Raw genomic sequence first — 25,644 nt, forward strand, 5'->3', positions numbered from 1 at the left:
TGTGTAGTCACCGCTGTTCATTAAGTGGAGAAGATTTGAATAGACAGTGGCAAAGTCCGAATCCAGATTTACATCCTACGATTTACCATGCTAAGGGGCTGCTCCAGTACCTGGCTGCAGTGAAGCGCTTACCACTGGTAAGAAGCAGTATTTGTTTGCTTGTACAGTCAAATAAGTGATTTTGTTGATAAGTGACTTAGTATTTTGTACATTATTTTCTAGTTATAATAGCCTAGTGTTAATTTCAAAAGAAATTAAATATTTTTAGAGAAAAAATATCTTTTTCTGTTATCAATCACTTGTGTATTAATTATGATGTCCAGTTAATACAATGTAGCCATGTTATTACATCAGGTTTAATTTTTATAATTTCATGAGCATTTTCTTTTTCTTTTTTGTTTATGAATATTGGTAACTCCTGGTTGTAAGTTTTAGGTATTTAACTTCACTGTTTGAATAACACTAAGGTAACGGTATGTATCTTCCAAATTCTCAAACTGGTAGAAGCTTATTTCTGGGCCCTTAGTCAGATCTGCAGCAGGTGAGTCTTGAGCATGCCCCTGAAAGGTGGAACAGGCATGGAGGGGCACACTACTGAGCTGTGTATATTTGCCTCTTTCGTTTTCAGCAGGTTTTGTTTAGAATGTGCCCATTAGATTAGTGTTTAAAAGAGTTAATCTTCCTTTGGGAAAGATAGAAAAATTTTGCAGAGGGGCAAAATTGACATGCAAATCTGTCCTTCATTTTTCATTTTAAAAATGATACTCTTAAAAATTAAATTGAAACCATACCCTTTTTCATGAGAGCATTTTCATGTTCTTTTAAATTAGGTAAATGTTTTAACAACCCTTGGGGCAGTGATGACTGCAGCTGTAGATTTGACCTACGGTTGAGTTTGTTATTTTTTAAAGTAGCAGTAGATGCGAAAGAAAGAGTGGAACTCATTGCTTGATGCAGGATCTGCAGAGGACTTAGCCACTCTAGAATTAATCATAGATCTTTCCCAAAACTAGATATTATTGCTTTCTTGGGTTCTACTTGTTAAATGGTGGCTCAGTTAACAGTAAAATGACCAAGGAGCACAAACTTGTTTATTGGCTTGATATTAACTAGCTTTACTTGGCAATATATGAATTTGAAGGTTTTTATATTTTTAAAATATATCATCTTTTCAAGGTTTATTGTGATTATCATGGCCACTCCCGAAAGAAGAATGTATTTATGTATGGCTGCAGCATCAAAGAGACAGTGTGGCATACCAGTGATAATGCAACTTCATGTGATGTTGTGGAAGATGTGGGATACAGGGTAATTATTACAGACAAGTCAGGAGTTTTTGAATTTCACACACACATAAAACTATAGAAAATAAGATATATGAATTACTCAGATTCAGTAAATGTTGCCATTTTGCCATTTTTGTTTCAGATTTTTCAATGTTCTAAAATTTTTTGCTTTTCCCATTTGGATTTAATCTATTTGGACTTTATTTTTGTATGAGATATGAGATCTAATTTTAGTTTCCCTGTGTATAGCCAGTTGCCTCAGCACCATTTATTAAACAGTTCATCCTTCCTCTGCTGATTTCATTAAGCCATCTGTTACACGCCATGTTTCCACATGGGTCTTTGTGTTTTGAGACATGCCCAGGACTGAAATGAGGTCTTACTGCTTCAAGTCCTGTGTGCTTTCCATTCTCCCACAGTGTCTCTCCTCCTGTAAATACGCCTAGACCAGCACCCAGGTTATTTTCCAAAAAGGGTGTCAGTAACATACCACTGCCCTTAGCAGAACTCCAGCACACATTTTCTTTTTGGTGTCCTCTCTCTTCTTCCCTTTTCCCAAATAAATAAAATGATTCAAGCTATTTAAAAAGTGGAAACACTCCAGAAGTATAAAGTAATCAGTGAAAGTGATCTTCTCTCTTAATCACTAATCAGTTTTACCATGCGTGTTGTGAGATGTGCCGGTAAGCACTTTCATTCATAGAGGGATATGCATATAGTATATGAAGTTTCATTTTTAAAAATTTTTTTAATGCTCCACAGCAGCTTGTTTTTTCATATGATGTTTGTTGGTCATCTTTCCAGGTCCTCATGTCTAGATCTGTCAGTCTTTTTAACTAATTGTTAAAAAGATGTCCCTTATGCATTTTTCGTATTATCGTACAGATGTACCAAAATTTATTTATTCAGTAGCCCCTGGTTAGTGGTCATTTGATTAGTATTAGCAAATTGTCCTTCCCCAAATTGATAGTCGCCAATACAAGGAATGATGGTGCGGTTTCTCCACACCCTTCCTGCATCATACTATCATCTTTGCTAGGTGAAAAAAATATCTGATGGTTTTAATTTGCGTGTCTGTAATTGTAAATGAGGTTGAGTATCTTTTCATATGTTTGGCCAGTTATGATCTCTCCTTTTAAAAATAGTCTTTTCTCATATTCTCTGCTTACTTTTGTACTGATCATCTAATTATTATTGTTTTTAAAATAACTTTATGTATATTATAAATATATTTAAACTTTTTTTGTTTATGATGTGTAGTAGTTGAAAACTTTTATCATATTTGATTTTTTTTAAGTGGCTTATAGGTTTTGAGGCTTAGAAAGACTTTCCTCATTCCAAGATTTTAAAAGTATAGTTCCACGTTTACTGTTTTTAGTTTCATTTTAAAATTTTACTTATTAATTTTAAGTTTAAATTGTAAATCTAGTTAGAATTTAATTTAATGAAGAGGGACTTCAGCTCTTTTTTCTCAATGGCTATCCGGTAGTGAATGTCAGTCTTTTCTCCACCAGTAATAAATACTAGGTTTAACAAATTCTTTTGGTTCTAATTCTGAACTTACTTTCTAGGGATATATCTATTCTGCACCAGTATTGCAATTTAATTTACCTTAGATATATAATTTGGGTTAATCTCTGATGGCCTGTTTCTCCAGTCATAGCCTTTTCTTTCAGAATTCCCCAGGAGGTACCCTGAGATTTATACTTTCAGGTGAACTTGAGAATAATTTTAAGTTGCAAAAAATGTTGTGAGCATTTTGATTGTCATTGTCTTAGCTTTATTGATTAATTTAGGAGTGATTGACATTTGCAGTGTTAAATCTTTTAATTAGCCATGGCATCTTTCATGACTAAAATTTCATTTTTTAAATGTTTTTCTTCATATTTTAAACGTAGTTTTCTTGCATGGTTTTATTCCGCTTTATTGCTGCTATGAATGTGATCCTCTCTTCCATTCTATTTTTTAACTGATTACTATTTGTCTAAGAAGCAGAAAATTCTAAATTAGTAAGAATTGTTTTGATGTTTCAAATAGCAGGGAATATAGCAAGAAGATCCACATGATTCTGTTCTAATTACTGTGCTTTCACGAAAATTTTTAAAACTATAAAAATTAAAAAAAAATTAAATTAAAAGAGAACACCTCTTGAAAGACTTTATTTTGTAATTCTTCTTCGCAGACTTTGCCTAAGATACTAAGTCACATCGCCCCAGCGTTCTGCATGAGCAGCTGTAGCTTCGTAGTGGAAAAATCTAAAGAATCCACAGCACGGGTTGTGGTTTGGAGGGAGATAGGAGTACAAAGAAGCTACACCATGGAGAGCACTTTGTGTGGCTGCGATCAGGGAAAATACAAGGTAAAGCGTCTCAGGACTTCGGGAAGAGGGAATATTGGAGGACTTTCCTTTCCTGGATACTCCACTCGTTTTCATGTACATATTAAGTGATACGTTTGTTATACTGAGTTATGTATCATTTGCAGTAATGGAATTGAATCATATGAGTCTTAAGAACAGTTATTTTTTTTACTTCTCTGCACTAAATAGCTTGCTTTGGGTCCTTCTGAAATCTTGTTTGAGTTTATTTACGTTCATAATTTTTAAGAAAGCACATTGTGGTACCCATTTAAATACTGATAAGTAATATATAATGAGATATGCAAGTAGTACGTTATTAATAAACATTTTCTATCAGTTTAATTTATTGAATATAAGTATATTTTTATGCATTTAGAAATGACGTTACACTTATCTATAAAGTTTTTTATACTTAGAGTTTTGTGTGTGTGTGACTTAAATGCATATTCCTTCACTAAATTTTTTTCTTTACTAAAACTGCTATTTGGTGTCATAGACTTGTTGGAAACAATTAGAATTTAAACTTGACTTTTGAAATTAAAGCCTAACAAAATGTTAGGTGACTTTGAGTTTTTAATTTAATTAATTAATTAAATTTAATTTAAGGTGAAGAACTTAATCGGCAATGAGTTGGACCTTACATAAGCAGTAGCAAACTGCATATTTGTTTTTCTTGCCTTGCCACAGAAAGATTTGAAAGTGCGATACTAATTGTTCCACTCATTCTGGGTTGGTTGGTTTGTTTTATTTTGGCATGGGGCAAGAGGAAGCTGAATCTAATAGTGATTTTCACATACCTCACATAAAGATGGTTTTAGCTTTAGGTCTGGAAAGAGTTAAGAATCTTCCAGTTGGTCAGTATTAAAAACGTTATAGTTGATGTCAAAATGTTTAAGTGGAGAGCCTAAATGAAGACTTTTTCAGTCTGTAACAAACTGGAAGAAAATTGTATAGGTTTTACAGCTGACATTCAAACTTTTGGTGCCTAGTAGATTAGAACTTAATGAAATTCCAATACTTTCTGATGAGTGACTTCCCTAAATTTTAACTTGACCATAGTACATACTGTTCTTCTAAAATGTAATATCTTTTGCATTCTCTCCAGATATTGTAAAACGCTGACTTCTGGTGTTGGTAGTGAGAGATGAAATGTAGCATGCCACTGCTCCAGCCCCAGACACTGTCTCCTAACCATTGTGTGGGGGAAACTTTGCCAGCGGCCTCATATTCCTAAGTGTGTGGATAGGAAAAAAGCTTGAGAATCACTTTTGTTTAAGACCGTAGGTGACTCCCAGGAAAAACCTTGGGCTGTGTGACTTCTGGTAACAGACTGTAAGTTACATCTCTTCAGGAGATGCTTCTGCAGTTGGGCTGGAAAAGGCAACTTCAGCAGCCGTGTCTGTGAAACCAGCCTCTGGCAGCAGGGAGAAACGCAGTCAGGGAGGCTGAGACATGCGTGCCCCTTGAAGTGGACCCTTGCGGAAACAGTAGTGCTTTCTTACTGATAGACTTTCATGTGAATTTAAAAAATGTTGTGTCTGTGTTTTGATAAATTTGTTTGGTCACTGAGAAAACCACATTTCAAAAAATAGCTAGAATATATTTTGAAACAAAGTGTTTGACCAGTTTCCTAAAAGGTTATTCTTTTAATCTATAAACTTTTAAAAAGAAAATGGATACCTAGTAAATACTCATTCCCCTTTTATATGATTTAGTTTATAGAGTTACATTGATTTAAAACTCTTATGGAGAGAAGTATGTCTTACTAAGCCAAGTTTTTTTTTTTACGTCTAAAATTCAGCACTTTGATTATAACAGAAAAATTTTTTTATCAATAAACTTGTTTTTTAGGGCAGTTTTAGATTCATAGCAAAATCAAGTGCAAAGTACAGAATTCCCACATACCCCCGTCCCTGCGCAAGCGTCTTCTATATGGTTTTCAAACTTGTAAGTTGCGCACATCTAATAATATTTTAAGATACAGCTCTCTTAAGCCTCAAAAATGTTCTTATATTACTGAATTTTAGGCTATGAATGTTCTTTGTTTTTATTTTCTATGAAGTAATTCAGAAACAAGCATAGCCTGTCTAAAGCTTTTAAATTAAGAAGGCAAAGGAATGTTCTAATAAAATCTGGTCTCATCTCCTAAAATATTTGGAGATGGCCAAACTAGTTAAGTAATCAATCAATGAATCATTGTTATAAAGGCATTGTGCTACATGTAGAGTAGGTAATGGTTTTTACAGTTTATTTTCTTCAGCTTTTAGTCTGGTCATTGAGAAGCTGTTTTATAGTGCGTTCTCTCTCAATGATCTTGGCTCTCATCTACGTGTGCAACTTTTGTTGGTGTAAGGATTTCACTTATTTTAGAGATTCATTTTTATCTGAAAATCAACTGATAAGCAGTGTCTTGATTTACAGTGCATTTTTATTCTTTTATGTGGGACCATTTAACTTTTGTTAAACCTTATATTGTTTGTTGAGAAACTGTTGGTTGAAGGCTGTGGGGATCGTGGGAGACTTTTCTTTGTGCTTTAGTAGACAGAATTTGCAATGGGCCTTCTCAGTTGACTGGGAACAAGAACTTTCCTTACAGCTACCTCCTCGGCTTAGATTGTTGGATTCTTTTTTTGACATAGTTGCCTTTCTTTGTTTTTTTTTTTTACTTACCAGTTTTTTTAATCATACAGTAGAAGTAGCTATAAGATAATGTTCAAGCATACAAATTTGAGCCTTGATTTTAACACTATAATATTTCAACATTGGCACCAAAGTAGATTACAAGAAATACTGGTAAGAGCTTGTAAAAATATAATTTCACACATGTACTCCAAGAATAACAACCACAAAATGTTTACCTATTTTTTTTCTCCCCAGTGTGTTGATGAAAATAATTTGCTTATAGTGAACAAGAATAGGCATTTTAGCAAGGGTTTTTTAAGACAGTTTCCTTTGTGACCTAGAACAGTCTTACCTTGGTAAGACATTGTGCTTGTTGAGTCTTAGGTCCATACAAAACCAACCTTTTAATTTTATTAATATAGTTATAAATTTCTTTTATGTAATTTTCATGAGATGCAGCCAGAGAATAACAAATCTCCTAGTTACTTGTATAATATTGTTTTCTTTCTAGGGTTTACAGATTGGTACTCGAGAATTGGAAGAGATGGGAGCAAAATTTTGTGTTGGTCTATTGCGTTTGAAAAGACTGACATCCCCATTGGAATATAATCTGCCTTCCAGCCTACTTGACTTTGAAAATGACTTGATTGAATCGAGCTGCAAAGTAACTAGGTAAAACACACTTGTTTATTCTCTTATTGCATTGTAATACACTGTTAGACTTCATTAAATTAGTTAAGCAGAGGAAAGGCAGAGATTTTGACAGCCAAGAGCATTTTCAGAATTAATATAATAGACACAACTAGTATTTGTTTCAAATTGTGATAATGTGCTTGATTCTTTTAACATTGATATTTGGATGAGATTTTAATGAAACATCCTTATATTTTGAATGCTGTTTTTAGTGATGCAGCCAGAGGATAGCAAATGAAAGGATTTCCTTCTTTTTTAAGGCTGAATAGTATTCCATTGTGTATCTGTATACTGCATTTTCTTTATGCATTCATCTGTTGACAAACACTTAGATTGTTTCCGTACTTTGGCTATTGTGAATAATACTACTTTGAATGTAGGAGTACAGATAGCTCTTCGAGATAATGATTTTGTTCCCTTTGAATGTATATACTTGATACGTACTTAGTATCATTTGTTATCTCTTGTCTTTGGGGGAATAGCCATTCTAACACACGTGAAGTAATATCTCATTCTCGTTTTGATTTGCATTTCCCTGATGATTAGTGATGTTGAGCAGCTTTTCATGTACCTGTTGGCCATTTGTATGTCTTCTTTAGAAAAATGTCTCTTTAGGTCTTGTCCCATTTTTAAATTGGATTGTTTGTTTGTGTTTGCTTTTCAGTTGTGTGAGTTCCTTGTATGTTTTGGATGTTGACTTCTTATTAGATATGTGGTTTGCAAATATTTTCTCCCATTCTCTAGGTTCCTTTTTCATTTTGTTTATGGTTTCCTTTGCTATGCAAAAGCTTTTTAGTTTGATGTAGTCCTACTAGTCTATTTTTGCTTTTGTTGCCTTTGCTTTTGGTGTCAAATCCAAAAAAAATCATTGCTAAGACGAATGCCAAAGAACTTAACCTCCTGTGTTTTCTTTGTTGAGTTTTTTGGCTTCTTACATTCTAGTCTTTAATCTATTTTGAGTTGATGTTTGTGTATGGTATAAGATAGGGCTCTAATCTCCTTCTTTTGCATGTGACTATCCAGTTTTCCCAACACCATTTATTGAAGAGACTGTCCTTTCCCAGTGTATATTCTTGGTTCCTTTGTTGAAAATTAGTTCACCATATGTGTGTGGGTTTATTTCTGGGCTCTCTCTTCTGTCCATTGATCTATGTGTCTGTTTTTATGCCAACATCATACTGTTTTGAATATTGTAGCTTTGTAATATAGGTTGAAATCAGGAAGTATAATGCCTCCAACTTTGTTCTTCCTTCTCAAGATTGCTTTGGCTATTCAGGGTCTTGTGGTTCCCTACAAATTTTAGGACTGTTTTTTCTCTTTTATGAAATGCCATTGTAATTTTGATAGGGATTGCATTGACTCTGTAGATTGCTTTGAGTAGTATGGACATTATAAAAATATTAATTCTTCTAATCCATGAGCATGGAATATCTTCCCATTTATATGTGTCATCTTCAATTTATTTCATCACTGTCTTAGAGTTTTCAGCGTACAGAACTTCCACATTCTTGGTTAATTTATTCCTAAATTTTTAATTATTTTTGCTGCTGTAGTAAGTGGGATTGTTTTCTTAAGTTCTCTTTCTGATAGTTCATTGTCAGTGTATAGAAATGCAGTGGGTTTTGTGTATTTATTTTGTATCCTGCAGCTTTACTAAAGTTGTTTATTATTTCTAACATTTTTGGTGGAGTTTTTAGGGTTTTTCTATGTATAATATGATGTCATCTGCAAATAGAGAAAATTTTACTTCTTCGTTTCTGATTGGGATACCTTTTACTTCTTTTTCTTGCCTAATTGCTCTGGCTAGGGTTACCAGTACTATTTGAATAAAAGTGGTGAGAGTGAGCATCCTTGTCTTGTTCCCTGATCTTAGAGGAAAAGCTTTCAGCATTTCATTATTGAGTATGATGTCAGTTGTGGGCTTTTAATATACTACCTTTATTATGTAGAGGTACATTCCTTCTTTACCCAGTTTGTTGAGAGTTTTATCATGAATGGATGTTGAATTTTGTCAGATGCTTTTTCTGCATCTATTTAGGTGATCATGTGATTTTTATCTTTCATTTTGTTGATGTGGTGTATCACATTGCTTTGCATATGTTGAACCATCCTTGCATCCCAGGAATGAATCCCACTTGATCATGGTGTATGTCTGATCCTTTTAATGTATTGTTGAATTGGGTTTCCTAATACTTTATTGAGGATTTTAGCATCTAAGTTCCTCAGGGATATTAGCCTGTGGTTTTCTCTTTTTGAGTTTCCTTGTCTGGCCTTGTAAAATGAGTTTGGAAGTGTTCATTCATATTCTATTTTGGGAAGAGTTTGAAAAAGATTGATATTAGTTCTTCTTGAAATGTTCAGTAGAAATTATCAGTGATGCTGTCCTGGACTTTTCTTTCTTGGGAGGTATTTGGTTACTTATTCAATCTCCTTACTAGTAATTTCTCTGTTTACATTTTCTATTTATTTCTTCATGATTCAGTCTTGGTAGGTTGTATGTTTCTAGGAATTTATCCATTTCTTCTAGGTTGTCCAATTTGTTGGCATATAATTGTTCATAGTAGTCTCATGAGCCTTTGTATTTTTGTGTATCAGTTATAATGTCTCCTTTTTCATTTGTAATTTTATTTACTTGAGTTGTCTTTTTTCCTCAGAAAGTCTAGCCTAACAGTTTATCTGTTTTATCTTTTCAAAAAATTAACTCCTGCTTTCATTGATCTTTTTTATTGTCTTTTTAGTCATTTCATTTATATATGCTCTGATCTTTGTTATTTCCTACCTTTTGCCAACTCTGGGCTTAGTTTATTCTTCTTTTTTCAGTTCTTTGAGGTATAAAGTTAGGTTGTTTATTTGAGATCTTTCTTTTTTTATTAATGTAGGCATTTATTGCTGTAAATTTCCCTCTTAGAACTGCTTTTGCATCCCATAAGTTTTGGTATGTTGTGTTTTAATTTTTACTTGTCTCAAGATATTTTTTTATTTCTCCGACTCATTGGTTGTTCTGGAGCATGTTGTGTAATCTCCACATATCTGTGAATTTTTCCATTTTCTTCTTGTACTTGATTTCTGGTTTGATACTGTTGTGGTTGGAAAAGATGCTTGATGTGATTTTGGTCTTCTAAAATTTATTAAGACTTGTCTATGGCATAACATATGATTTACCTTGGATAATGTTTCATGTGTGCTTGGGAAGAATATGTAATCTGCTGCTGTTTGCTGGAATGTTCTATATATGTCTGTTAGGTCCATCTGATCTAAAGTGTAGTTAATTCCAGTGTTTACTGATTTTCTGTCTGGATGATCTATCCATTTTTGAAAGTGAGTGTTAGAAGGCCCCTGCTATTATTGTATTGCTGTCTATTTCCTCCTCCAGATATGTTAATATTTGCTTTATGTATTTAGGTATTCCTATATTGGGTGCATAAATTTTGCAATTGTTATACCCTCTTGATGAACTGACCTTTTTATCATTATATAATGACCTTTTTCTTTTGTTACAGTCTTTGGCTTAAAGTCTGTTTCTTTCTGATACAAGTATAGCTACCCCTGCTTTCTTTTGGTTTCCATTTACATCAAATATCTTTTTCGTTTACTTCACTTTCAGTCTATGTGTGTTCTTAAAACTGAGGTGTTTCTTGTAGGCAACATATAGTTGGGTCTTGTTTTTTTTAATCAGCTCAACCACTCTGTGTTTTTGATTGGAGAATTTAGTTCATTTCTGTTTAAGGTAATTATTGCTAGCTATGGGCCTTATATTTCCATTTGGTTAATTGTTTTCTGGTTGTTTTGTGATTCCTTTGTTCCTTCCTTCCTCTCTTGCTCTCTTTTGTGATTTGATGATTTTCTGTAGTGGTATGCTTTGATTTCTTATCTTTTGTGTGTCTGCTATAGATTTTGCGTTGTGATTACCATGAGGCTTACATAATACATTTTATTTTCAAAATAGTGTGTTTTAAGCTGATAATTACTTAACTTCAAATGCATACCAAAGCTTCCCCCTCTCCCACATTTTGGTTTTGATGTCACAATTTGCATCTTTTTACATTGTATGTCCGTTAACAAATTATTGTAGTTATAGTTATTTTTTAATACTTTTGTCTTTTAACCTTTGTACTAGATTGATAAGTGATTTACTCACCACCATTGCAACATTAGAGTATTCTGAATTTAACTATATATTTACCTTTACCAGTGATTTTTATACTTTCATATGTTTTCCTGTTACTAATTAGCATCCTTTTGTTTCAGCTTGAAAAACTCTCTGTAACATTTCTTTTAAGGCTGGTCTAGTGGTGATTAACTCCTTCAGCATTTGTTTATATGGAAACTCTTTATCTGTCCTTCAATTCTGAAGGATGACTTTGCCGGGTAGAGTATTCTTGGTTGGCCGTGTTTTTCTTTCACCACTTTGAATATATCATCTCACTCCCTTCTGGTCTGGTGAAAAATCTTCTGAGAGTCTTATGTAGGTTCCCATGTACATAACAAGTCACTTTTCTCTTGCTACTTTAAAGATTTGCCTTGTCTTTAACTTTCCACAATTTAATTATAATGTACCTTGGTGTACGTCTTTTTGGATTCGTCATTTTTGATACTCTCTGGGCTTACTATATCCAGATGTCTCCTCCCCCGACTCCCCGCCACTAGCCCTTTCAGGTCCCTTCTGTTAACGATTTTGCGATTCCTTCTCTCTGGCCCTCTCAAGGCTCCAGTCTAACCTTATATTAGCTTATAGTAACATTATATTAGTCTTATGTTAGCATTTCCGACCTCCCATTCTTCAATGATATTGGAGATTTTGCTGGACAAGTCGCTGAGTTTGTGAGGGTTCTGGTGTCTATCTCCTTCTTTCTGACTTAGACATTGCAACTTTATAAAATCTTAACCTTAGGCAGAAGTCTCAACCTTATTTTTTCAGCTTGCTTTCTTCTTTTTTTTCTTTTAGCCTCCTTTCTAAAGTGAGGAGCCTCACTCCAGTTGCTGGATTCCCATGAGTCTGGGGTTAGTTGCTTGCCTGTAGGACACTTTTAAGCCTCCCTGTTGCCTTGAAGGAGCTATTGCTGCCTGCTCTTGGACCTGGAGTTCAAGAGAGTCATGACCTGTTTTTGTGCTTCTGTTCCTTTTCTGGTCCAAGGAGATGTTTATCTTGTTTCTATATGTAGCTGTGTCTTTTTTGTTTTCCTTTTTTATATTTTACCTATTATTTCTCTGTGTTTAGAGGAGGGATAACAGGGACCTCAAAGCATGTACTTTTCAACTTCTAAGAAGTTTTTCACTCACACTTGCTTATCTAACTCCTAGGTAACCTCAAGGGCCATAACTGTGCCCTTCAGCACTGTCTAATGTGCCAGTCGTGGTTCCTTGCATAGTGCCACTCTCATATTGAGAAGAAGTGGTAGGGTGCTGTATCAGATTTTAAAATTCAATTGTATTAGATTGCTTGGGTGGGAGAGGTGTTACAGTGCCCTAAATACCAGTGTAAGGCTGTTTATCCTTTAGGCAGTTGGGAGTTTTGAAGCCACTGCATCTAGTATGCTAAATGGTGGTTTTTATCTGAAAATAGTGTACAGATTTGATTGAAGCTGGGGAGGTAGAGGCAAGAAAACACTTAGGGAAACTGTTGGGAGTCATTCATGTTTGAGAGGAAGAGCTCAAATAAGAAGGTAGAGGGGCAGTGGTTGTCTGAGGAGATAGTATTAGGTAGCAGTGGAGAAGTCTTGACAACTGAGTATGGAATCAGAAGCAGGTGAAGCCAGTTTCCATGTTTGAGTGAAAGGAAAAATGACAGTATTAGCAATGGAACTAGAAAACCACTTACTTTTACTAAGATTACTTTCTTCTTTTCTCTTCTTTGTTGTTTGTGCTCTTCTGGATCCCTTTGTCCTTGATAATTTTTTGTTTCCTGGTCCTGATGTGAAACTGAGGCATCAATTTAATGAATATAAGTTCTCCCCCTGTTTTTTTTTTAATGAGTTGATCCTTTAAAGATCTTTCAAACTCATCTTCCCCTGCCAAATTTTTGCTTTTTTTCCCTCCTATGTTCAGTGTAGATGATTTTATTTCACATGCTAGACTGCAATTAAATTTTATCCTCTCAGTTTTAATTATTTCCCAAGGTAGGGTGTCTATTTGTTGTGAACTAATTTGTTTTCACTTATAGGCAAGTTATATCAAGTAAGCTTGGAATAATTGCCGCAACAAGAATAATAGATATTAAATGCCTTTGTGAACAGAATCAGTAACTCATTTATAGATGTCAAATAATTAGTCTTTGCAACATCATAAAACAGCAGATATTTGGCACATAACATTTGAGTTTATTTAAATAAACTAAGAAAAAGCTAAGAGACTTATTCAGAGTGAATCCATGATAATTATGAAAAATAAGTTCCCAGTCATTCCAGTTAGTATATATACCATTGCTTCATTCAATAAAAGATAAGTTTAGTTGTATAAATAATATTGAGAATCTAAAAATCAAGTATAAGTTGAACAAAGTTTAAAAACAACTGATCTGTAAATTATTTCACTTGGAAAGCTTGAAACTTCTGAATGTAAGACTTTATATTAGAAAGCTGACAGATTCTTTAACCATGTCGGTATTACTATTTGTATAAGCTATAACTAACTAACCTTTTTATTTAGTGTTTTTTTAAATTTTCTGTCTCTTTATATTTAAATATGCACTATAAGCAGAATATGGTTGTTTTTATAAAAATTTAGTCTGTTACTTTTAATTGGAACATTTAGTTCATTTACATTTATTGTAGCTATTGACATATTTAGATTTAAATCTGCCAGCTTATTATTTGCTTTCTATTTGTTCTACTTGCCCTGTGGGTGTTTTTTTTTTTTCTCCCTTCTTTTGTATTGTTGTTGGATTTGTATTGATTTTGTCCTCTTATTAATTTCTTTCAATGGACACTTGGCATAACTTCATGCATTGTCAGTTTATCAAACTCAATATAAATTTGTACTTTTATCTCTTTTGGGATAACATAGGATCCTTAGAACATGTTAATTCCATTTAACGTTCTCTCAATATATGTACTGCTGTTGTCACATATTTTATGAGGATACTTGTGAGTATTTTAAATTTTACAGACGTTATTACTGTTTTATGCAGTCATTCGATCTCACCATGCATTTACTGCCTTCCTCCCCTACCCCTCTTTTCCTCTTCATTCCTTCCAATATTTCAGTTTTTATCTGAAGGCTTCTTTCTTCTGCTCAAAGAATAATGTTAAGTCGTCCTTCATTCTGAGGAATATTTTTGCTGGGTAGAGAATTGAGGGACACGTGCTCTCTTGGAGCGTGTGGAAGAGACCATTCTGCTGTCCTCGGTCTTCCACTGCTAAGTTGTCGAGTCGGCCCTCAGTCTGATCATTGCACCACTGAAGGTGGCCTGGCTTTTAAGGCTAAGTTGCTTTTATGAATTTCTCTTAGTCTTTGGTATTGAGGGGTTTTAACTAGATGTGATTTTATTTATTTTACTTGGAATTCACAAGGTTTTTTAAATTTGTGGCTTGATGTCTTCTGTAATTTGGGGACATTCTTAGTTTTCTCTTCAAACATTGATTCAGTCCCATTATCTCCCTCTTTCTGGGACTCTCTTTACATTAAAATTTGACCTTTTCACTATATCCTCTGTGTCTTTTACTCTCATGAGTAAGTTTCTGTTCTTTGGTCTCTCTGAGCTTTGTTCTGGATGTTTTTTCTATCCAACCCTTAATTCACCCCTGCTCTCTTTAGCTGAGTCTAATCTGATGTGAAATTTTTCGTTTTCATTCTTTTTTTAAAAAAATATTTGCACTTGGGCTAACAACTGTTGCCAATCTTCTTTTTTTCCCCTGCTTTTTCTCCCCAAATCCCCCCAGTACATAGTTGTATATTTTTGTTGTGGGTCCTTCTAGTTGTGGCATGTGGGATGCCGCCTCAGCATGGCCTGATGAGTGATGCCATGTCTGCACACAGGATCTGAACTGGTGAAACCCTGGGCCACCAAAGCAAGTGGGTGAACTTAACCACTTGGCCACGGGGAGGGCCCCTTTTTCCTTCTTAATTGTAGTTAATTAAGAGAGGGCATTAGGGAAAAAAAACTTTCTAAAAAAGATCATTGCGGGGGATGATTTAAAAAAAAATTGAGTAAGATTGTCCAGGGGCATAAGTCCAGTGGCTAGCGTTCTAGGAGCCCAGGAAGGCTTACTTTTGGGCTGACTTTCACTTAGTCTCCCCAGCTCCACCCCTATTCCTGCCTTTTGGTCCTAAGTGAATAGCCTTTCTGATAGAAGTCTTTAGAAAGTCAACTTTCCATCTCTCTGAACTAGGGGATGGCCTGGGGAAGAGGATCTGAAAACCTAACTGCCTTTATAAAACCTTTTAACCAATTCTGTTTTTGTTTCCACCCTGATAACCAGCATCTCCAATTCTTGAACTTTTCTAGTGTTTTGTAATGCAAATCACCACTTTTCCCCTTGGCTTTCTCTACTGTAGGTATTTAGCAAAGTGAAGGAGGTTGGAACTCAAGCCCACTAATTTCATCCATCTGACTTCATCTTCCAACATATTGTTGATATCTCTTTGTTGCTATTATCTCCTCTCCAGTTTTCTTTTTCCTATGGATTTATCCTTTAAAAAAAGTTATTCTTTTACTGTCATATTAGTGGCTTTTGAGGTCCACTCTGCTTACCAGAAGTTATAGAACTTCCTTTTCAGTGAAGTCTCTGGTTGAAAATTAATTATGTTGTATATTCCCAGGGCATTCATTGGAAATTACCGCACATAAATCATTTTAATTTTACCCAGTTGTGTTTGTTGTATAATAAAAATTCTTTCTGATACAACACTAGGCCAAAGCTGAGAATATTGGTAGAACTCATGTAAAAGCTTACAGCTGTATAGTACTTTTGTACTTAGCAAAAGTGTTTTTATTTTACCTGTCACCCAGATATTAAACAGTCTTCTCAGTGGCCCTCATTTAAAGGATTTGAGAACTGATAAAACATGTAACAATACTTCTCATTAGGATATTGTGGTGGTGACTGAATTTCAGGATATTAGGCATATGGAAGAAGCATTTGAAGTTTGAGTATTTTTAAAACATTATAGGAAAGTGAAGTTGAAAAATACCAAACTCCATGCAGTGTTTTATCGTAGTAAAGAATATGCCCATGTTTAAATGAAGCCTTACTGTCTTATAATCAACAGTATTTGGACCTGGGTTTTCTTTTAATTGAGATGAAATTCACACAGCATAAAATTAACCATTCTAAAGTAAACAGTTTAATGGCATTTAGTACATTCACAATATTGTGCAACCATTAGGCACCTCTATCTAGTTCCAAAACTTTTTAGCATCCCCAGAGGAGACTCTGGTACCCATAGAGCAGTCATTTCCAGCCCCTGGCAACCACTGATCTGCTCTCTGCCTCGTGCATTTACGTATTCTGGATATTCTGGATATTTACCTATTCTAGATATTACCTGTTCTGTAAATGGAATTATACGGTATGTGATGTTTTGTGTGTGGCTTCTTTCACTTAGCTTGTTTTCTAGGTTCATCCATGTTGTAGCAAGTATCCATACTTAATTCTTTTCTGTGCGTACAGCATAGACATTAGAAAATTTGATGAGAAATTGTTCCTATTGCAACTAATAAAATAAATAAGACTTAAGCTGGAGGAAGTCTTTAAAATATGCTTAGCATTAGTTCTATTTTGTGTTAATGCTTTTTTAAAAGTCTAATTTGATGTATTTTGGTAAAGGTGGAGTATACTTTCAATAAGATATAGGGAATGTGTACAGGCCTGTGGACAGTTAACGTCGTCGTGTTCCTTGGTTAAAAGCTCTATCCCTGTCCCCATCACCGTAAGAGCGACTGGCGGGAGGTTCTTGGTAAAGTAGTACAACGATATTGATTACTACACCCTGCTAACACTAGACTGAAATGTTAACCTCTATACTACTTGTATTTTCTTTATGTGAAGCTCGTGTTTATTTACAAATGTGTAGGAACTTTTTCTTCTGAGAAAATTAAATTAAAATTGTTAAGGAAGAAGTTATTTGTGACGCGTGTGGAAGAACGGGGAGGCAGACTTCATACAGGAGGGCTGCTCCAGTGGGCTTTTGCAGGAGTGGGGAGAGATGGGGCCCAACTCTGACTACGGTGAGGAAAAGTGGGGTTCATAGCCAAGAAGCAGAGTAGGGGATTGGTGGATGGAAGACTACTAAGAGGCAGCATCAGGGGTGAGGGAGATCCTGGCTAAACCAACTTGACAGAATTTTTGCTGAAACGCAGGCCTGGGTGATGAGATACTGAGAAGGGGGCCATTTTCAATAAACTCACTCAGCAGGATTCTTGCTAAAACTGGACTAAGCAGGCAGAGCCATAGACCAGGGGCAGAGCCCAAGATCAGGGCCTGGAAAGAAGGAGGACCCAGAGGAGCCTGACTCAAGTTTGGTCAAGGAGAGAGTCTCTCAAGATAGGTCATTTGTGTCCAATGTTGACAGTAGTACCTAGCTATGTAGTAAAGCTTACTGGTAGCAGTGTGCTTTATTTTCAGTTTACAGTTGACCATTTAGTCAAGCTAATCTTAAAAAAAAGGATCTTCCTTTTTAATAGTTGTGATGCACATACTTGAGTCTGGTTTGCATTTCTGAGGGTCATTTATTGCTACCATGTAGAAAATCCTTCCAGCTCTGATTGCTCTTGGAATATTTTCTGGGCAGATAAATCATGCCGTGTAATTGAAGATCATATCACAACTTCTAGTCCCCTGAGAGCACAGCTGCTTATAACCGAAAGCGAACCAATTGTGTTTTTGTGCTAAGTCAATGAAATGCTGTTAGACCCACAAATATAAAGGAGATTGAAATCATCCAGAAAAAGAAGTTTGGGACTTATGTGAGCACTTTAGGCCAGCTTTGATTATAATGAAAGCTTTGAGGCTTATCATAAGAGAAGGAAATGATCCTTACCATTGAGATCCAGATAGGTATCAAGTTGGTAATTGTCAGTCTCTAAGACTTACCTGCACAAGGAATTTGATGACTGTATGTATTTATAGAGACGTATTGTATTCTTGGTAGCTTCTTGGAGGAATGAAGTTATTCCTCTCACATAAGCGTCTGAGACTTCAAAATAAGAATATAATATATCAGGATAAGAAAGAATACATATTCCTTCGGAGAGGATTCATTCCATGCTCTGGCAGGCCGTAGAGCAGTGCAGATTGCCCCGAGTCACTGAGGGACCGAGCCGACTTGAGGTGGGTTTGCAAAGCTTGTGACACTTGTTTAACTCGTGGCTGACCCCCTACCCCCTTCTAAGTTGTAGGCTCCCAGAGGTCACACTCAAAGGCCTAGAGCCTCTCCTTTCCTCAGCACCACAAGACTGTCAAAAATTCTGTTATTTTCTGTTTTGTTTGTTTTGCTGCTTTCTGCTCTGTGTTTTAGCCTCTTGCACTGTGTATTTTTAAGAATTTGTCAGATGCCTCTAGGGGAAAACTGTTGGGGTCACATCTCTGCAACTCCCTTCTTTCAGGAAACTTGGCAGCTCTGAACTCCAGTTTTTGCCTCCGGTCCTTTGAAAAATTGCTGAAACTCTGACGACTTCGCTGCCTCTTAGCAGCTGCCCTTGCCCGGCCTTGCTTTCCTCTGGACTTTGCCCCATGCGCCTTTCCTCTTGGTTGATTTTGCTTTGTATCCTTTCACTGTAATAAGTGATAGCTGTGAATGCAACTGTGTGCTGAATCCTCATAAGTCTTCTAGCAAATCACTAAACCTGGGGCGGTCTTGGAACCCCCAACACGCATGCCCAGTCTGAATTTCTGTGAAGTTTGATTATTATGTCAGAGATTCGAGTGTTGTACTGAGAACGATCAGAGACAGATGGTCTTGTAACACCTTCACATATGTGCATAAACTGAGGCTCAGAGGTGAATTTACCCAAGGTCCTCCATCTAGTAATTCCCGCCAGAAGCAGCAGTAAGTCCAGGTCTAACTCCAAAATTCCCCTGTACTTGCATTTATCTTCCAAGTGACTAAGCAAAATTATGAAAAAGGAACGGTTTCAGTTTTTGAAGCTCTCCTGCATTATTTGGGAATTCAACCCTCTCAATATGTATAAGGCGTGGGTTTTTTTGTTTTATTTTTTTCCCTTTTTTGAAGAAGAAGATTAGCCCTGAGCTAATAGCTGCCACCAATCCTCCTCTTTTTTGCGAGGGACACTGGCCCTGAGCTAACACCTTGTCCATCTTCCTCTATTTTGTGTGGGACGCCTACCACAGCACGGCTTGACAAGCGGTGTGTAGGTCTGCACCTGGGATCTGAACCAGTGAACCCCAGGCCACCAAAGCAGAACATGCGAACTTAACCGCTGCGCCACCAAGCTGGCCCCTAAGGCGTCTTTTTAAATCAGTAGCAAAGTAAATTGGAGTTTCATAGCTTAATTCATTAGTTTCCCAAAGGCAGCTCAGTTATAGTTCTTTTTCCAACAAAGTGTCAGTAAATTAACCACTTTCTTTCCTTTTTTTCCCAAATAGATGTTCTCTTGTTAGATGGTCTATACATTAACTCAGCGTGTGTGTGTGCACATGTGCATGTGTGCAAGTGCTTGTGTGTATGCTGTGGTCACTTAAGACTGACACTTGTTACTTGTATTTTATATGGATGATTTTGTTTACTTTGTGATATTTAGTAGATGCTGTATCTCTTATAGGAATCAAATTGTATAAATAAAATATTCTCTAATATTTGTGCAGGTAGAGATTTTCTTTTACCTTAGACCTGACCCTTCACCATAAGAAAGACACAATCAGCAGGTCACACATTGCTGATAATTTGGGCAATGGAATATTTTTCTGTTTGCTTATCCATTTCAGAAATTCTCCCCCAGAATATCTTTATTTCGCTGTCTTAAACAGATATGTTAGTCTCCACGTTGAGGAGGAGTTCCAGGTTGAGGGAGGAGTCTGAGTCCCAAGGGCCAGGCAGTGTTTTCAGTCCTGTTGGCTTGGGGCGGCCCATTGCCTGGGCTCGTTAGGAATTGAGAAAGATTGATTTACATTTTTCTTTAACAAGGTCAGTTTTATTAATGTTATAATAGCATTTTATATTTGTACAGCTTAGGAGTTTACAAATGCATTCACATTTACTACCTAATTTGAGCCAAACAACTTGGTGAGGTCTTGCCGCTGATATTGTCGTCTCTCCTTTACACTTGGGAAAACCCCAGGCTTGGAGAGAGTAAGTGACTTGCTCGAGGTCACGTGGAAGAGGAGAGGCACAAACCCAGAATTTCTGACTCCACACAGTGTTTGGTTTCTTTCGTGCTTGTGTAGGTGACAGAGCTGATCATCCACATTCTGGTATCTTGGATGTCAGCTCAGCTCTAATGGAGGTGGGCGGTGTACCTTTGAGGGGCATGGTGAATTTTTAGATTTAATTGTGTGCAGTGCTTAATAGTTTAACATAAGGAAAGCCAGAAAACTTTCTGACTCTGAATGAAGCAGAATTTTTTGTTATCTTTAGAAATCATTTGTAATTATAAACGTTTTCTGTATCATAATGACATCATACAGCAAAGAATTTCAATGCGTTTATCCTGTAAGAAGGCAATTTGGGTGAAGGTTTTGATATTTTTCTTAAAGCAGCATGAAGAGGATTTGGGGCAGGAGGGACTAAAATGCTATTCTCTTTCAGAATGAAATGTTTCTTATTGAATTGTTTTTGTCTTAGTCATCTTTATCTGTAGAATTAAAATCCAGAATAAAAGGATGTTAAAACAGGTGTATATAGCTACTGGACAGTGAAGTAAAAACAAGGCAAAAGGAGTAAACTTAAATGAAGAAAACCAGGGGAATGAGGAAGCAGTGGTGGGAAGATAAAGTAATAGTGATGGGAAAGAATTAAATGCTGATTAGACTTCCTTCTTTATGGTTGAAATAATATTTGAATTCCTATCTGCTGATGTAAAGGGATTCATGATTTTATAACCGTAGGGCAAGTTACCTGAGAGTCTCTCTTAGGTGAAGGGCCTTGTGAGCATACGGAGGCATTTCCTAGGTTGTAAAGTGCTCACGCATATGTTGCAATTACTAATAAAAGTAAAGTTGAATTGTTGTGATTGGTCTCGTGCCTTAAGTTTTTTTACTAAAGTAAAATCAGTGGGGAGGGGTAAACTAGACATCAATGATCTTGTCGACCTTGTGGCTTCTCATAAAGAGTTCAGCAAACATTTGTTTAGGGCCCACATGGTCTGGCCCTTCTGGGAGCTGACAGGAGGGACTAAGATGGGTAAATTCCTGACCATACAGCATTTACGATTTATACTGAGAAGATGGGCCCACAAATAGATGGTTTCAACTGCATACGAGAAGTGTTCAAAGTTTGTGCAGAGTTTGAAGGGAATAGAGAGAAAGGGCACACATCCCACGACGGGCTTTAATAAAAGAAGAACATCTAAAGTTGTCCGAGCTGCAGTTTGAAAGAAATACAAGTAGTTAGGAGAAGAAATGTGGGAAGTGTGTCCTAAGCACAGACACAATGTCAGCGAAGGCTTGTTGTGCGAAGTGTGAGGCAAGGAGAGGTCTGGAGAGTGACCGGCAGGACTCGCTTGCTGAGAACGTTGGTTTTCTGACTCACTGAGTGAATGAGACTGAGAATACTACAAGAGGAGCAGGATGGGGGAGAGCAGCGAGTTGAGGTGTGAGTATGCTGCCCTTGGGGTGCGTGTGAGACAGCTGTGTGAATATATTAGCAAGTCCATGCATGGACAGGAGAAGTTCAAGGGGAGGAGTCGGAGCTGGAAATTGGATTTGGAAATTATCAGAATACAAATTAAAATATATGAGCTCACGCAGAGTGCATTGTACAGGAAGAACAGTTGGCCAAAAGAGCCTTTTTGTAAGCACCTATTTTTGATGCATACATAGAGGATGATGAGCACTTGATCAATATTGAGAAGGGACAGAGGGAAAAGAAGGAAACCAGAAGAGAGGGGTATCGGAATTTCCTCCACAGACAAAGTGCAGCAGAAAGATCTAGAAAAAATGGATTGGAAAGTGGCAGCTGGCATAGCAGTGGGAAGACTGTTCTGTCGAGTGATGCGGCTTGTAATCTTCCTCCTTCCCTTTCCTCTATCTCAACGTGCCCCTGGCTCCTTCCACCTAGATCTGCGATCTTCCTCTCCTCTGTCCCCCGCCCGCCCCACACACATATACCGGCCTAAGTTAGCACTGATGGTCCCATCACCATTGCTGGATGTTCTCTGACCTTAAGGAAGCTGAGGCTAGACACACGATTTTATTTGGATCTGCAGAAACAGGAGTCGAGTACCAGGCCCAGTGTGGGTTACAGGAATGGGATTCCACTCCTGGTATCAGGATGGGTGATGCCAGAACATGCATGGAGTTCGTGTCACAGTCAGCATATGAACGAGCCAAGATCAGGAACTGACAGGCTCAGATTATTTTCTGGATCCAGTGCCCTGCACCTTCCTTATTATGGGATTTCTTTTAAATTTCCAGGAGCTTGCCTTCCAGGTTGTGCTTCTCTGTCTTAATAGTGCTTATCAGCATCTGACACCAGCCTTGCTCCAAGTTTCCTTGCTGTCTAGGAGCTTTTTTGGCTTGATCCTGCGCATCTCTGTTGCCCCTAAATCATACTTCTCTCCTCTTTCCTGGTTGACTTACAGCTTATAAGACGAGGCTTTTTCTTTAAACCCTTTCCCTTAGTTCAAACTGATTAATTTTCTAGTATTCAGCTTCCATGTAGAGCTCAGTCCTTGCTCTGACCCCAGTTTAGTGGCTGGGCTTCCTGCAACCAGTTGAATTTTTGCCAGTCCATTTTCCTTGGTGGTGGTGATGGGATTGGAATTCTGCTGTCCGTAGATCCCCTAAACAATGCTGGCCTGCTCACCCTCCCACCACGTGGATTTTGTGCTCTTCCTGCCTGTTGGGAGGCTCCGTGCTGTTGCCGGGTGCCTGCAGTACACTGGCCACTGTGCCTCATCACTGTGGGGTCATCCTGTACAGTCTGGTTGCTGTCCCCAGCCGCTGTACCAGTGTAGTGCATGGCTTTTGAGCAGATCTGTTTCCTTCCTTGCATTTCCATGATCATTTCTTCTTGTTATGACAGACTCCAGGAAGAAAATAAGCAAGGATGTGGCAGGAAATTTGTCTTTTCTGGCTTTCTCTCCCCACTTCTCTCTTCCCCCTCCTTTGCCTCAGCCAGTCTTCCATCTATTCTGGGAATCACCTGGGACACCCTGAGGATTTGAAACCCCAAGGTCAAGAAAGAGGAATGATTTGCTTTTTAAAAGAAAGAAAGAGAATAATTGTCATTTTAAAAGGCAAATAATTTTTTCCTTTAATCTAATTTTTTTTTCTAAAGACCTAACAGATTTGTGGTAAATATTTTGTTTGCATAATTGAAGCTGTGAAGTTGTTTTTGTGAATGTTAGGTGTGTTGTAAGCCTCACACCTTCCTCCAGCGCGCTCAGCCGGCTTCATCAGGGCTGCTCCATCGTGGTGTGTGCTCTGCACTTTTAAGAGGAAGTTTGCTATGTAAGGTCATGGTGGTTTTGCAATATATTCTTTTCTTTAATGAGCAAAATTAAAACAATTCTAGGAAAAAAGATACTCTCACCAAATGAGTTTTGCTTTCTCTTCTCAGAAAATTAGAACCATATAATCCATTAACTTGTCTTTTCTAAACTTCCAGATAACTGAGTTGAATTTAATATTCAATGGTAGGAATTCTTTCATTTTAAGTCTAATGACATCTGCTTCTCTGCTCATTTTAACAGATTACTGTTCCCTTTTTATTGTCTGATTTTATAGCTTTTAATTGCATCGGCCATGGGAAATCCTTTTTGGAAGCAGGTGGGATATAAACAAACATACATCTCTATGAGATTGAGATAGTTTTGGTCACAAAATGGGAGCATTGAAATGTTTCTGTAATGTTTCTGTGTGTGTGTGTGTGTGTGTGTGTGTGTGTGCACGTGTGTAAAATCTCCAAAATGGGGCGAAAACAGAATACTGTGATTTTTTGAAGAGGAAAGAATGTGTTCCCCCAGTGGAAAGATTGTCTTAATCCCAAACAACCTACCTAATGAAATATTTAGAAGCACTTAGTGCTTTTAAGCGAATATCTTCTTCTGCGTCCCAAGGGAAAGTAATTAATCTGGGTGTGGAGTGTTCACTTCTTTTTCATTTTTGTTCTTGACTGATGGAAACTGTGAGGAGGGGTTGTGTGCTGTTTTCATGGCAAGTAATCGCTTTATAGACTTGGAATAAGTGGGTTCAGTGCATTACTGGAGGAGCCAGTTAAATACCCACAGTTTCTTATAAAGCCTATTGAAATTATTGTTGCTGGATTTACAGTGATTAAAATAGAACTTTTAAGCCTGCAAAGTGATGAATTCTTCAAAGAAGTAACCTAATGAGTCGGTTGTTTTTTGTAGCTATAGAATTGTAGGATGTATATTGACATTGTTGTATTATAACTAAAAATTAGCATTTTACCCTTTATTATCAATGCAAAGAGGTTTCAACCGTTACAAATCTCTTGTTCATTTGGATAACATTTTTAAAGTGAACTGAAACTACTCGTATTCTAGTGAAATAAAGGCTAATGCAGTATGGTCAAATAGTCTTACATTGGAACCTTAAAACCTAATGAAGTCTTGTGTGTCCTCTGTGCTTTGGCTGCAGCCCCACCACTTACGTGTTGGATGAAGACGAACCTCGATTCCTTGAAGAGGTGGATTACAGTGCAGAGAGCAATGATGAGTTAGATATTGAATTGGCTGAAAACGCAGGAGACTATGAACCCTCTGCTCAAGAAGAAGTCCTTTCTGACACTGAATTATCAAGAACATACCTACCGTGAACCCTCTGCCATCTCTTGTTAACTGCAAAGAAGAAATGAATTATCTTGGTTTTTATTACATAGGAAGTTTGAGAGAAATGAGTTTATAGAGAGCTGACTCAGAAAGACAAAAAGTAACGTGGGCCTGTTTGGTTTCAAGACAATAAATATGTTATTAATTCATGATAAAATTGGCACTTGTTTTATTTTAGATATTCAATGCACTTTATATAGCATTGAATTATCAAATATTGGATTTACTTTTTTTTAAAAACAAATCCTGAGTATCATTGCATGAATTTTTATCTCCTTATGGTTATATCCTGCATCAAATGGATAATTTTGAAGTGTGTGAGAATGTGAAATCTAAATTCTAGAGTTGTTGAGAATCCTGAGTTGTTGAAAACTAATATATATGTACATGGATTTCTATAGATGTGTCTGTGTGGGGGTGGGTAGATATTGAAGATAAAGACTGTTCTTCAGAATCATGTTAACTGTTGAGTTGTGACTGCAATAATCCAGAGTTTGCCTTGAATCGTTACAGTCTACATTTACCAGATTAAACAAATAAAAACTATATTAAATGTTGCATTCATTTCGTCATCCTTTTTAACCAGCCCAGGTTATTTGGTTTATAGAATCTTTGTTAGAATATTATAAAAATTCAACATCTAAACTCATTTGATAAAATCTGTTAAAAAATGCTTAATTTACTAATGTTTAGGGTTTTTGTAGTCTAGGTACACATCTACCTATCATAAAAGATATATTTGAACACCTCCTTTCTCTAAAATTATGGGCGCACCT

General features: G+C 36.6%; 1 protein-coding gene across 13 annotated transcripts in view; it reads left to right on the forward strand.

Moving 5' to 3' along the window:
* The window catches only part of AGTPBP1 (ATP/GTP binding carboxypeptidase 1), a 175,626-nt gene extending 150,198 nt beyond the window's left edge, over positions 1-25,428 (forward strand). For 11 of the 13 annotated variants that reach the window (XM_070590601.1, XM_070590590.1, XM_070590589.1 and 8 more), the window contains 5 exons: positions 8-137; positions 1,177-1,308; positions 3,469-3,645; positions 6,779-6,939; positions 24,678-25,428. In XM_070590601.1, the coding sequence (XP_070446702.1) occupies positions 8-137; positions 1,177-1,308; positions 3,469-3,645; positions 6,779-6,939; positions 24,678-24,855 (778 nt within the window). In that variant the 3' untranslated portion in view covers positions 24,856-25,428. Of the gene's footprint in view, positions 1-7; positions 138-1,176; positions 1,309-3,468; positions 3,646-6,778; positions 6,940-18,502; positions 21,082-24,677 lie in introns of those variants that run through there. The other 2 variants (XM_070590592.1, XM_070590593.1) reach the window with 1 other exon arrangement.
* Positions 25,429-25,644: the final 216 nt, after the last annotated feature.

The sequence above is a fragment of the Equus przewalskii genome, chromosome 22, assembly GCF_037783145.1.
Source record: "Equus przewalskii isolate Varuska chromosome 22, EquPr2, whole genome shotgun sequence".
NCBI lineage: Eukaryota > Metazoa > Chordata > Mammalia > Perissodactyla > Equidae > Equus > Equus przewalskii.